Source organism: Entelurus aequoreus, linkage group LG01, assembly GCF_033978785.1.
Source record: "Entelurus aequoreus isolate RoL-2023_Sb linkage group LG01, RoL_Eaeq_v1.1, whole genome shotgun sequence".
NCBI classification, from domain to species: Eukaryota; Metazoa; Chordata; class Actinopteri; order Syngnathiformes; family Syngnathidae; genus Entelurus; species Entelurus aequoreus.
In genome coordinates this window covers 65,966,480-65,981,811 of record NC_084731.1, presented here as the reverse complement: position 1 = coordinate 65,981,811, position 15,332 = coordinate 65,966,480, and the positions used below count along the sequence as shown (strand labels likewise).

The following is a 15,332-nucleotide window of genomic DNA, read 5'->3' as shown; positions in this document are numbered from 1 at the left end:
TAGCATCACAGCTAACGTTACCATGTCGCTACTTGTCTGCTCCGCGGTAGCTTATGACGTTTCACACGTGACGTTTTAAGTCTCTATGAGGAGAGACAAGAAAGAGTGGGAAACGCATGCAGTGTAATGCCCGCAGCTAAAAACAACTGTTTTAGAACGTATACTTGAATTTAACGATATAGTCATTTTCTATATCGCACAGAGACAAACCCGCGATATATCGAGTATATCGATATATCGCCCAGCCCTACTTTTAAAGCTTCTTAGGTTCTTTCCTTGGCAACCATTCTTATGACTAGGGATTAGTGTTGTCCCGATACCAATATTTTAGTACCGGTACCAAAATGTATTTCAATACTTTTCGGTACTTTTCTAAATAAGGGGGACCACAAAAAAATGGCATTATTGTCTTTATTTTAACTAAAAATCTTAGGTTACATGAAACATATGTTTATTATTGCAATTTAGTCCTTAAATAAAATAGTGAACATACTAGACAACTTGTCTTTTTGTAGTAAGTAAACAAATAAAGACTCCAAATTAGTTTGCTGACGTATGCAGTAACATATTGTGTCATTTATCTACCTATTTTGTCAAAATTATGAGGGACAAGCTGTAAAAATGGATTATTAATCCTCTTGTTCATTTACTGTTAATATCTGCTTATTTCCTTTGGCAAACTGGCAATTAGCCGGCAGCTACAGAACATACTTAAATCCAGTTACAATAAAAGAAAAGAAAAAGTGAAAGAAGAAATGTCATTGTTTTATGTGTTATAAATTGCAGTCTAGATTTATAAAGACAATGTCGACAATGGTTTTAATGCTTCTTAGGTTCTTTCATTGGCAACCATTCTCATGACTAGGGATTAGGGTTGTCCCGATACCAATATTTTAGTACCGGTACCAAAATGTATTTCGATACTTTTCAATACTTTTCGGTACTTTTCTAAATAAGGGGGAGCACAAAAAATGGCATTATTGTCTTTATTTTAACTAAAAGTCTTAGGGTACATGAAACATATGTTTATTATTGTAATTTCAGTTCTTATGTGTCTTGTACATGTTAAGAATGGACAAAATAAAGGTGCTGTCTGTCTGTCTATCTTATTGCAATTTAGTCCTTAAATAAAATAGTGAACATACTAGACAACTTCTCTTTTAGTAGTAAGTAAACAAACAAAGACTCCTAATTAGTCTGCTGATGTATGCAGTAACATATTGTGTCATTTATCTACCTATTATTTTGTCTACATTATGAGGGACAAGCTGTAAAAATGGATTATTAATCCATTTGTTCATTTACTGTTAATATCTGCTTATTTCCTTTGGCAAACTGAAAATTAGCCGGCAGCTTCCACCGGCCAACCTCCAAGAGAAAAAACACGGCCAGCATGAAACACATTGGTCAGTGCGCGTCCTGCTGATTCCAACGACGGCAGGTTTGATTGATGCTGCTGACGGCCATAAGCACCACGCATATTATTCAAGAGTGGTAAGTCAGCGGAAGCCGCACTGCTCCAAGCTGTTTGTTCGCTGTATTGCGTGCCTGAAACTGGAATGAGTACAGATCTGGTCTAATAACCTGATGAAATATTTAGAGCCCCCTCTCAATACAACTCTGCATTGACTGTAATGGCCAGTCGAGGCACAGAGGGCTGATTTGACTCGTCAGTGAAGGGTGAACCAGCATTTTCACTTGATAAGTGGCAAAGAGAATGCCTTATTTACGCATGATTGCCTTTATTATGTAGCATGATGAACCATTCCATCGGGACTTGATAGTGACAAAGATGTTGACTGTGTTATTCGCAGCACTACATCTTTTTGAACCAGATTTAATAACCATTCATGTTTGGAGGCTCACGTTAACCTGCTAAAATCCTGGCAAGCATGTATCTGAACTAGGAATGAGCACAATACTTGAATAAATAATTCATACATCTCCAGGAATTCTGTAAATTTTTGTGGAAGCGATTGAAGCAAATTCAAGTCAACTATTAGTCTGCAACCAGCAGAGGCGCTGTTATTCCGTCCAAACCAGTGTTTCTTAGCCATAGGGTCAGAACCCTATGGCTAAGAAACATGGTCCAATGTTGGTGCAAACACAATAAAACATGGTCCAATGTTGGGCCACCAAAAAAAGTGTTTCTCAGCTCTGGTCCATATGGGCGCAGCGGTACTCGGTTGTAATACATTTTTAAGTAATGACAATCTCAAACAAACAGAGGTCTGGAGGTAAAGTCATAAAGAAGTTTCTTCAGCGCAAAAGTTATGACGACATTTTTAATTTCCACTTTCATTTTATGGAGAGTTTAGTTAAGAAGCATATTCATTTTTCATTTAGTTTATTTATTCTAGGATAACATAATTTTATGTAAATACATTTTTCGTCAGTTATTCATGAGTCCTTTCTTATTGCAGTTTAATTGGTTTTAGTACCTATTTTTGTAATCAGCCTGACCTAATCCTCAGGTTTCAGTGTTAAATAAATAATAATCTTTGTGACTAACACGTGATTTCATATAATTTGACAAGGTTGTAAACTGTAAGGACTGTAAGTAATATAAGACTTTTAAAGTCATTTTGATAAATGGTAAATGGGTTATACTTGTATAGTGCTTTTCTTCCTTCAAGGTACTCAAAGCGCTTTGACACTATTTCCACATTCACCCATTCACACACTGATGGCGGGAGCTGCCATGCAAGGCCCTAACCACGACCCATCAGGAGTAAGGGTGGAGTGTCTTGCTCAAGGACACAACGGACGTGACAAAGTTGGTAGTAGGTGGGGATTGAACCAGGAACCCTCAGGTTGCTGGCACGGCCACTCTCCCAACCGCGCCACGCCGATAGTAGGCTAATGTAGCCACTTATATCATGTGTTGACTTCATTTTAACACTTATATAAGACTTTCAAAGTATTTTTGATAGTAGGCTAATATAGACACTTACATCATGTGTTGACTTCATTATAACACTTATATAAGACTTTCAAAGTATTTTTGATAGTAGGCTAATATAGCTAATATAGACACATCATGTGTTGTCTTCATTATAACACTTATATAAGACTTCTAAAGTCATTTTGATAGTAGGCTAATATAACTAATATACACAATTGCATCATGTGTTGTCTTCATTATAACACTTATATAAGACTTTTAAAGTGATTTTGATAGTATAGGCTAATATAACTAATATAGACACATAATGTGTTGTCTTCATTGTAACACTTATATACACATACTTTTAAAGTAATTTTGATTGTAGGCTAAAATAGACATTTACATGATGTGTTTTCATTATAACACTTGTATACGACTTTTAAAGTCATTTTGATAGTAGGCTAATATAACTAATATAGACACTTACATCATGTGTTGTCTTCATTATAACACTTATATAAGACTTCTAAAGTCATTTTGATAGTACACTAATTTAACTAATATTGACACTTACATAATGTGTTGTCTTCATTATAACACTTAAAATTAATTATTTTGCGGCTCCAGAAAGATTAGTTATTTGTATTTTTGGTCCAATATGGCTCTTTCAACACTTTGGGTTGCTGACCCCTGTCTTGACTGAACCATTAACACAAAAGTGCTTTATTTATAAAACCATAACACTTGTATTCAATGCTTTATGACATTGTCTCCAAGTCATGATATTGTTTTCATACCACGTGAATGCCTCTGTTATACAATGTTTACGTCTGTGGACCTTTGGTTTGAAATATGATCTTGGTTCTTGAAAAAGAGTGAGTGAACAGAAGCGTTTAAAGAAAAAACAAAGAGTAGTACACAACCCCGCCATTGTTTTTGCTACTCATGAGAACAAAACCGTTTTTTCGCAAGTTTGTCATGTTCCGACTTCGATTCAAGCCAACATGTCTGCTTGTTTTTTTCATTCCTGTAACATTTGAAAGTAGGGCTGGGCGATATATGGAATATACTTGATATATCGAGGGGTTGTCTCTGTGCGATATAGAAAATGACTATATTGTGATATTTGAGTTCACACAGTTGCCTTTAGCTGTGGGCATTACACTACAGGCGTTTCTCACTCTTTCTTGTCTCTCCTTCTCACAGAGACATAAAACAAGTGCACCTTCTTACATACGTCACATATGGTCGCGCGTGCAACGTCATACGCCCTCGCCGAGTAGAGAGGTAGCGGTATGGGTAACGTTAGCTGTGATGCTAGCGGTGTGAGTGGTAATACGAGAGAGAGAAGGTGCGAATCTGGTAACAAATGAAAGAAGAACAATTAATCCCCAAGAAAAACAGCACGGGGTCCATCGTCTGGCGGTGGTTTGGCTTCAAGCGGCAAGATGTTGAACAGACAACAGTAATATGCAAAAGCATTGCTACAAAAGTAGCAATACTGCTAATTTGTAACATCATTTGAAAAGTCACCCGCTAGAGAATAAGGAGTGATTGAAACGCCACAGAATAAGGAGTGATTGAAACGCCACATGTCAACATCTACGTTCGGTGCCACACCCACAAAATGCAGAAGCAACCGTTTCCAGATCAACACTGGATGAAACAAATAGTCAACAACAGAAGGAGATAATGACCACAGGAACCTACCACATAGCGAAGGACATACACTATTTGATTTCCTATTATGCAGCTCATTTTTATTTGACAGTTATTGAAATATCTTGTGTGACATCATGCACAAAAGTGCACTTTATTTGTTTTGAACTATTGTAGTGGCGTTCTGTACAAAAAGTGCACTTTAATTCAGTGTTGTTTTGATATGTCATCTTAGTGACATCATGCACAAAAGTGCACTTTATTTGTTTTAAACTAGTGTAGGGGCGTTCTGTACAAAAAGTGCACTTTAATTCAGTGTTGTTTTGATACGTCATCTTAGTGACATCATGCACAAAAGTGCACTAATAGCTTGTTTTAAAATGTATCTGACAATCTTGCACGTTCTGTTTTGGAAATTACATGAATGTTTGTGCCACGGCTTAATAACTGTTTAATAAATACAGTTTTAGTTGGGATTTCCCTCTCTGCATGAAAGTTTAAAATGAGCATATATTAATGCAGTATGAAGAAGAATGTTTTAATGTAGACACAGAGAATCATCATACTGCTGTGATTATATGCATCAAGTGTTCATTCAAGGCTCAGGCAAAATATCCAGTTATATATCATGTATGGCCTAAAAATATCCAGATATTAATAAAAGGCCATATCGCCCAGCCCTATTTGAAAGTAAGATTTGTGTTACTTCTCCATCAACTGGCACAAGCGTGTCAATTAGGGCTGGGCGATATGGCCTTTTTTTAGTATCTTGATATTTTTAGGCCATATCGCGATACACGATATATATCTCGATATTTTGCCTTAAACAGTTATTAAGCAGTGGTACAAACATTCATGTTATTTCCAAAACAGAACGTGCAAGATTGTCAGAGACATTTTAAAACAAGCTATTAGTGCATTTTTGTGCATGATGTCACTAAGATGACATATCAAAACAACACTGAATTAAAGTGCACTTTTTGTACAGAACGAAAGTGCACTTTTGTGCATGATGTCACACAAGATATTTCAATAAGTGTAAAATAAAAATGAGCTGCACAATAGGAAATCAAATAGTGTTCGTCCTTCGCTATGTGGTAGGTTCCTGCGGACATTATCTCCTTTTGTTGACATTTTTTTTCATACGGTGTTGATCTGGAAATGTTTGCCTCTGCATTTTGATGGTGTGGCACCGAATGGAGATGTTGACATGCGGAGTAAGCACTCTTCATTTTCTAGCAGGTGACTTTTCAAATGATGCTACATATTAGCAGTAATGCTACTTTTTGTAGAAACGCTTTTGCCCCACACTTGACAAATTACGGTTGTCTGTTCGACATCTTCCCATTTGAAGCCAAACCACCGCCAGACGATGGACCCCCTGCTGTTTTTCTTGGGAATTAGTTCTTCCTTCATGTGTTACCAGATTCGCACCTTCTCTCTCTCTCGTATTACCTCGCACGGCTACGCTAGCATCACAGCTAACGTTACACATGCTGCTACCTCTCTGCTCCGCGAGGGCGTATACGTATGTCAGAATCAGAATCAGAAGAGTTTTTATTGCCATTGTTTGAGAACGGGTTCACAAACTAGGAATTTTACTTGGCGCAATCGTGCAACATAAAACACATATAATACAGAATAGAATAACATGAGCTGTAACTGAGCTATCAGATCTTGTTATTATTCATGTGTCTAATGGCCGAGGGGAAAAAACTGTTCAGGTGGCGGGAGGTGTGGGTCTGGATGGAGCGTAGTCTCCTGCCTGAGGGGAGAGGGGAGAATAGTTTGTGTCCAGGGTGAGAAGAGTCCGCTGTGATCCGACCCACACGCCTCCTGGTCCTGGAGGAGAACAGGTCCTGGAGGGGTGGGAGTTTGCAGCCAATCACCTTCTCAGCAGCACGTGCCATGCGCTGCAGTCGATACTTGTCCTGGACTGTGGCGCCGGGGAACCACACGGTGATGGAGGAGGCGAGGATGGACTTGATGATTGCTGAGTAGAACTGCACCAGCATCTTGGTCGGCACCTTCATTTTTTTCAGCTGCCGCAGGAAGTACAACCTCTGCTGGGCCTTCTTGATGAGGGAGCTGATGGTCGGCTCCCACTTGAGGTCCTGGGTGATGGTGGTGCCCAAGAAATGGATGGAGTCCACAATGGAGACGGGGGTGGGAGAGTCAATCAGGGTGAGGGGGGATGGTGGGGCTTTGACTTTCCTGAAGTCCAAGATCATCTCCACTGTTTTCTGGGCGTTCAGCTCCAGGTTGTTGAGGCTGCACCAGGACGCGGGCCGGTCCACCTCTCTCCTGTAGGCGGACTCGTCGCCATCCGAGATGAGGCCGATGAGAGTAGTGTCATCCGCAAACTTGAGCAGCTTTACTGACTGGTGACTGGAGGTGCAGCAGGGGGAAAGTACACAGCCCTGAGGAGTACCAGTGTTCGTGGTTCGACTGTCCGAGACAATCTTCCCCAGCCGCACGTGCTGTCTTCGGTCTGTCAGGAAGTCATTGATCCAACTGCAGAGGGATTCAGGCACGCTGAGCTGGTAGAGCTTGTCTCGTAGCAGTCCAGGGAGGATGGTGTTGAAGGCAGAGCTGAAGTCCACAAATAGGATCCTGGCGTAGGTTCCTGGGGAGTCCAGATGCTCCAGGATGAAGTGAAGGGCCAGGTTCACTGCATCATCCACAGACCTGTTGGCTCTGTAGGCGAACTACAGTGGGTCCAGGAGGAGGGCGGTGATGTCCTTGAGGTGGGGCAGGACCAAGAGCTCAAAGGACTTCATGACCACATGTATGTGACGTATAACGTGACAGTTTGTGACGTGTGTAAGAAGGTGCGCTTGCTGTCTGTGAGAAGGAGAGACAAGACAGAGTGGGAAGAGCCTGTAGTGCAATGCCAGCAGCTAAAAGCGACTGCGTGAGAACGTATACTCCAATATCACGATATAGTCATTTTCTATATTGCACAGAGACAAACCCGCGATATATCGCGTATATCGATATATCGCCCAGCCCTAGTGTCAATAGTTTATTGTCATTCTCCTTGTTTTGGGTGTTTTTGCTCAGCCACACCGAAAACATTGTCTTGCAGCTGCTTGTGTACACGGCGTTGTCACTCACCATAGCACAAGGTCGTCAGACCCTTTGTTGACGCTTGTGATGTTCAGATCCACAACAGCAACTTAGCCATTTATTAAACGCGTGCTATGCGGTCTTCCTTTCTTTGAAAATGTCCTCTGACATGGACGTAGCGGAACGGAACATTCCAAAAGACAAGTTGTAAGAACAGCAGGCCGTCTGATTGAAGTCAATAACGGATCCAAACATTTTGAATCATTCATATGGTCCTTACCCCTCCAGCAGTTTGTGACTTTGTTGAGGTTTGTGACTGGTTTTCTCTTAGTTCCTGTTTTTTTTCCCCCCTCCATCTGGCTCGCTTTCAGTCTGCGACGGGAGCAAAGAAAATGGCAAGAAAGGCGCTTTGTGGAAAGGACAGTGCATGTTTGTTTAAGAGGATGCCGGCCTCGTGGTGACATGCCTTTTTGTTGCCTTCACAAGGATGTCGATTGAAATAGACACACAGGAGCCGCTTGTAAACAAATATACACTTCTCGCAGTTTGCAGGAGAGCAAGACTCCTACGCATACCACGCTGGATATTTTCCCCGAGACACAAACCCTGAGCACAATCTGGAAACTATCTTCCGACAGGAATTCTGTCCGACTTGTAATATAAAAACAGATGACAGTTAAACTCGATCGCACTTTTGGTATGATAAAAGGATAAATGATGTCCATTGTTTGTCTTTTGCAAACAAACGATTAAAAGTTACATGTTAAGTAAACAACAAGCAAATGAGTATATACTTAGGTGACTTAGTATACCACAAGTCGTAGTTTGACAGGAAAAATGTAACCATTTGTTTACCAGAATAAAGGTATGTAAAGAGAGCAAAGAAACTATGAATGGGGCCGTCATAGATGTGTAAGTTACCCATGCCTTGGGCACTAATACACCCCCATACCATCACAGATGCTGCCTTTTACACTTTGCGTCTAGAACAATCCGGATGGTTCTTTTTCCTCTTTGGTCTGGAGGACACAACGTCCACAGTTTCCAAAAACAATTTGAAATGTGGACTCGTCAGACCCGCAGAACACTTTTCCACTTTGCATCAGTCCATCTTAGATGAGCTCGGGCCCAGCGAAGCGTTTCTGGGTGTTGTTGATAAATGGCTTTGGCTTTGCATAGTAGAGTTTTGACTTGCACCTACAGATATAGCGACCAACTGTAGTTACTGACAGTGACTTTTCTGAAGTGTTCCTGAGCCCGTGTGGTGATATCCTTTACACTCTGATGTCGCTTTTTTATACAGTACCGCCTGAGGGATCCAAGATCACAGGCCTTGCCGCTTACGTGCAGTAATTTCTCCAGATTCTCTGAACCTTTTAATGATATTACGGAGCGTAGATGGTGAAATCCCTAAATTCCTTGCAATAGCTGGTTGAGAAATGTTGTTCTTAAACAATTTGCTGAGGCATTTGTTGACAAAGTGGTGACCCTCACCCCATCCTTGTTTGTGAATGAGTGAGCATTTCATGGAAGCTGCTTTTATACCCAATCATGGCACCCACCTGTTCCCAATTAGCTTGATCACCTGTGGGATGTTCCAAATAAGTCTTTGATGAGCATTCCTCAACTTTCTCAGTCTTTTTTGCGACTTGTGCCAGCTTTTGTGAAACATGTTGCAGGCATCAAATTCCAAATCAGGAAATATTTGCAAAAAAAATGAAGTTTTTAAGTGTGAACATGAAATATCTTGTCTTTGCAGTCTATTCAATTGAATATAAGTTGAAAAGGATTTGCAAATCATTGTATTGTCTTTTTATTTACCATTTACACAACGTGACAACTTCACTGCTTTTGGCTTTTGTACAAGAAATTTGCCATTCACTCGTTACTTAATTGTTATTATACTCTAGGGATGTGAAATCTTACATTTACAACACTCGATTCAACACAATCCTCGATTCAAACCAATTCTTGCAATGTATTATATGGTATATAAACTATGTATATTACTCAAAATATTTTTCAAAACAGGTTACAGGTTATAAAAAAAACCCTCATGTTGGCTATACAGTATATATATATATATATATATATATATATATATATATATATATATATATATATATATATATATATATATGATTTACTGTTAAGACATTTATGAGTGTCCAAGGTCTTCTGCTGTCGTTTAAAAAAAAAAAAAAAAAAATCTAAAACGGTCTATGCTTAAACACTTATTATGAATAAAAATCAATGTTGTTTTGAACTATTGACCCATTTAATGCTCCAACTACTTCACATCAAATATTTGACTTCTGAGTTTTAGGGGGGAAAAGATTGCATGATTGTTGTTTATGCCATAGAAAAAAGGGTTTTCTTGGACAAAAAGGGTATAAAACATACAAAAAAACATACCTAATGTCAATAGATAGATCTGAAGTTGATCTACAGATTTAAGCATTGAAAGTAAAAACAAATAATATATGACTAACTTGTAACAATTTTATGAGTGGGACTTCTAATGTCGTTTTTTTTTAATATAAAGTGTTCAATGCTCAAACCATTATTATGAATCAAAATCAATGTAATTGTGAAATATTGACCTATTCAGGGCTCCAATTACTTATAACTAGATATTTCAATTTTGTGGGAGAATATTGCATAGTGTATTTTTGCCATAGTGAAAAAAAAGGGAATAAAACAAAAAAGAAACATAGAAAACTTTATATCAACAGATAGATCTGAAGTTGATCTACAGATTTCAGCATTGCAAGTAAAATAAAAAAATGCATGCCTTACTTGGAACACTTTTATGAGTGGGGCCCTCAAGGGGCCAAGGGTTTTCTAATGTCGTTTTTTTTATTTATTTAAAAAGGTCAACGCTCAAACCATTATTATGAATCAAAATCAATGTAATTGTGAATTATTGACCTATTTAAGGCTACAATTACTTCACATCAAATATTACATTTTTGAATTTCGGGGGAGAATATTGCATAGTGTGTGTTTTTACCATAGCGAAAAAAGGGCAGAAAACATAAACAAACACAGAAAACTTTATATTAACGATAGATCTGAAGTTGATCTACAGATTTCAGCATTGCAAGTAAAAAAAAATAATGCATGCCTTACTTTTAACACTTTTATGAGTGGGACCCTCAAGGAGCCAAGGGGCTTCTAATGTTTTTTTTTTTATTTAAAGTGTTCAATGCTCAAACCATTATTTTTTAATCAAAATCAATGTTGTTGTGAATTATTGACCTATTTAAAGCTCCAATTACTTCACATCAAATATTAGATTTTTGAATGGGGGGGGGATTTGCATAGTTTGTTTTTACCATAGCAAAAAAATGTGTTTCCTTTGACAAAAAGGGCATAAAACAAAAAAAAAAACATAGAAAACTTTATATCAACAGATAGATCTGAAGTTGATCTAAAGATTTAAGCATTGCAAGTAAAAACTAAATAATGCATTCTTTACTTTGAACACTTTTATGAGTGGGACCCTCACGGGGCCAAGGGGCTTCTAATGTTGTTTTTTATTTATTTAAAACGGTCAATGCTCTAACCATTATTATGAATCAAAATCAATGTAATTGTGAAATATTGACCTATTAAAGGCTCCAATTACTTCACATCAAATATTTGATTTTTGAATTTTGGGGGAGAAAATATTGCATAGTGTTTTTACCATAGCAAAAAAATGTGTTTCCTTTGACAAAAAGGGCTTGAAAAAACATAGAAAACGTTATATTAACGATCGATCTGAAGTTGATCTAGAGATTTCAGCATTGCAAGTAAAAAAAACAACAACTTTCTTTTAAGACTTGAATTAATGAGACCCTTTCGGGTCCTCTGACCTATAATGTTCAAACCATTGAAGAATTCCCTGAGGGTTAGAAACAATTCTTCTAAAGGTTGCATCAGTTCAAAATCATTATTAATAAGAATCTCAATTCGAATGCTAATCATGTTTTGTCCGGCACCTTTATTATACTGTTTTTATCCTCTGTGTTTTTTACAACGGGCATAATCTTTCTTTTATATATAACTCCATCTTCCCCCGTCTCTCTGCAGTGATGGAGTCCACTGTTGTGAGTACGTCCACCCTGGCCCCCGACGAGTTCGACAGGAATGTGCCGCGGATCTGCGGGGTTTGTGGCGACAAAGCCACTGGCTTCCACTTCAACGCCATGACCTGCGAGGGCTGCAAAGGCTTTTTCAGGTAGACCCACACGCCAGTGACGTGCCCACACGAGAGGGTACACTCACTTATGTACTGCAGGTGTCAGACTAAATGGGACATTTGCATATTAGTGTGCACATCCTGTATATGTATCACAGACCCCATCACTTGCACCCCTTTTACTGTCAAACGATTAAAATATTTAATTAATCACACTTTGTTCACAGTTAACTCAAAATTATTTGCTATTAATCACAGATAAATATAATTTTTCATCATTAATAAGAGTACCCTAGACAGATAATTCTCACGTTTTGATACCATGCAGTGTTGGTGCTAGGAATTTTCAAAATGGGGTCCCTGGGACCCCATCAAGTCATAAAAATGGGGTCCCACAGTACATTTTTGGGGTCCCACTTTTTTGTAAGCGTTTTGAAAATAAATGATGAATGTATGCATTATCCTGTTACATCTCACATTCTATATTGTGTTTTGTAAAAAGGTTGTCGTAAATGGAAAAGGGTATTCTTGTAGAATATGCAGAGATAAGATGTGTCAGTATCAACATGTTACTTGGAATCAATTTTTGGCAGCAGCAAAGTGGTCATTTGGGTAGATTTTAGCTTTTTAATTGTATTTCAACAAGTCAACAGTACAGTAGGTACTTAATTTTATATATGTAATGTACAGTACAGTACAGTAGGTACTTAATTTTATATATGTTATACTCATAAGGATATTCTAGTAGAATATGCAGAGATGAGATGTGTCGGTATCAAAATCTTTCGGCATGATTGGTAATGCACTTGTAGGTTCCCTGGTATCATCTGCGGTTTAACCTGAAAAGCTCTGCTATAATTACTGTCAAACATTGCCTCACCTGCTAGAACATACCGTAATGTCCGGGCTTTAGAGCGCACCTGTTTTGAAGCCACACCCACCTCATTTTTGGGCAAATATAATTTCATACATATATTGGGCGTACACGCGTCTATTAGCCGCAAGCATACAGTACACCCACAAAGTAATTACAGCGCTTCACTTTTTCCACATTTTATTCAATTAATTTTTGTCCTCAAAATTCTACACACATTACCCCATGACAATGATATGTTTTTATTTGTTTTTGTTTTTTAAAAATGTATTTAAAAAACCTCAATTTTGGGCAAATATAATTTCATACATATATTGGGCGTACACGCGTCTATTAGCCGCAAGCATACAGTACACCCACAAAGTAATTACAGCGCTTCACTTTTTCCACATTTTATTCAATTAATTTTTGTCCTCAAAATTCTACACACATTACCCCATGACAATGATATGTTTTTATTTGTTTTTGTTTTTTAAAAATGTATTTAAAAAACCTCAATTTTGGGCAAATATAATTTCATACATATATTGGGCGTACACGCGTCTATTAGCCGCAAGCATACAGTACACCCACAAAGTAATTACAGCGCTTCACTTTTTCCACATTTTATTCAATTAATTTTTGTCCTCAAAATTCTACACACATTACCCCATGACAATGATATGTTTTTATTTGTTTTTGTTTTTTAAAAATGTATTTAAAAAACCTCATTTTTGGGCAAATATAATTTCATACATATATTGGGCGTACACGCGTCTATTAGCCGCAAGCATACAGTACACCCACAAAGTAATTACAGCGCTTCACTTTTTCCACATTTTATTCAATTAATTTTTGTCCTCAAAATTCTACACACATTACCCCATGACAATGATATGTTTTTATTTGTTTTTGTTTTTTAAAAATGTATTTAAAAAAATGAAATAAATCATGACACATGACTACCGTAAGCAAAATTACCTGCCAATAGAACAAGAAAATTCGGCCTGTCAAGACTTTCCAAAACAAGTAAAATGAGCTAACCTCAATAAACCCAAAAAGACATTAAAATAAGTATATTCTCACTAATAACAAGTGCACTTTTCTTGGTAGGAAAAAATCTTGACATAATGATATGCGCTCGGCATCATGATTTTTTTTTCCATGCTTGAAGTAAGAAAATATTATTTAAAAAAAGTAGTTTTATACTTGTGAGTGTTGATGACACAGCTTTGCATCAGTTGATATTCTAGTTTCAAGCATGTTTTACTCAATACAGGTCATAAAATCTCAGCTACAAGCTGTACTATCTTACTGAGATAATTTAGGACCAAAACACTTAAAACAAGTAAAACCCTGACATAAAATCTGCTTAGTGAGAAGAATTATCTTATCAGACAGAAAATAAGCAAATATCACCCTTATTTGAGATATTTAATCTTACTTAGATTTCAGTTTTTGCAGTGTACAGTCTTTTTGAATATAATGCCTAGGGGTGTAACGGTACGTGTATTTGTATCGAACCGTTTCGGTATGGGGGCTTCGGTTCGGTCCGGAGGTGTACCGAACGAGTTTCCACACGGACATATTAAGTAGCACATCGCACGTTGTGTAAACAATGCACACCGAGGCACAACACACGGCATGCTAGCAACGACCGGGCTACGACCACATATAAAAGCCAGAGCTGGAAGACCCTCCTGCCCCTTTAAATCTCCCGTTTGGGAACACTTTGGTTGCGCGGTGCGGAGGACGGAGGTTTGCCGACATTGTTCAGCAGCGGTAAGGCATACTTCTGCCAACACGTCAAACATGCTAACCCATTTGAAGCGGCACCACCCCCAAGTGAACATCGCTTCAACAAAGACAAAGACGAGCAAACAGCTCCCACCTCTTACTGCCAAGTTAGCCAGGCTGGTTGGGGGGAAGAAAAGTTAATCTAAGGCTGAGTTGACTTGATACTGTTTAATGTTGCACTTTTTATATGTAGAAGAAAAGTTTTGTCATTTTTTTTAATCTGAGCAACAACTTCCATCCATCCATCTTCTTCCGCTTACCCGAGGTCGGGTCGCAGGGGCAGCAGCCAATGAAGGGAAGCCCAGACTTCCCTCTCCCCAGCCACTTCATCCAGCTCTTGATTAACGTGGACTCCGACTTAAACAAGTTGAAAAACTTATTTAGGTGTTATCATTTAGTGGTCAGTTGTACAGAATATGTACTGTAATGTGCAATCTACTAATAAAAGTCTCAATCAATCAATCAATCAATCAATCAATCAAAAAAAGCACTTTTTTTTATGTAGAAAAGTTTTGTTAAGAAACCATTCTGAGCCTTATCTTATTTAGTTTTTATTTTATATATGTTGGCCACATTAACCCTGGCAATGGACCCTGTGTATATATGTTATGCCATTGTTTACAAATTTGGTAAATAAATAGCCAAAAAATCTATATTTTGATGTTTTTTTTACTGTACCTAAAATGAACCGAACCGTGACCTCTAAACCGAGGTACGTACCGAACCAAAATTGTTGTGTACCGTTACACCCCTAATAATGCCACAAGCTTGGCAAACATATCTCAAATCTGTGAATACTAAAATATATGGGATTTTTTTTTTTAATGTATTTAAATTTTATTTTCAATACATTTGCAAAATTGTCATTATTGGGTGTGGTA

At 38.0% G+C, this 15,332-nt stretch overlaps 1 protein-coding gene across 3 annotated transcripts in view; it reads left to right on the top strand.

The window, feature by feature from the left end:
- Positions 1-15,332, top strand: part of LOC133655885 (vitamin D3 receptor B) — a 115,807-nt gene that overhangs the window by 46,218 nt on the left and 54,257 nt on the right. For all 3 annotated transcript variants that reach the window (XM_062056496.1, XM_062056505.1, XM_062056489.1), the window contains one exon: positions 11,693-11,840. In XM_062056496.1, coding sequence (XP_061912480.1) covers positions 11,695-11,840 — 146 coding nt within the window. In that variant the 5' untranslated portion in view covers positions 11,693-11,694. The remainder of the gene's footprint in view (positions 1-11,692; positions 11,841-15,332) is intronic.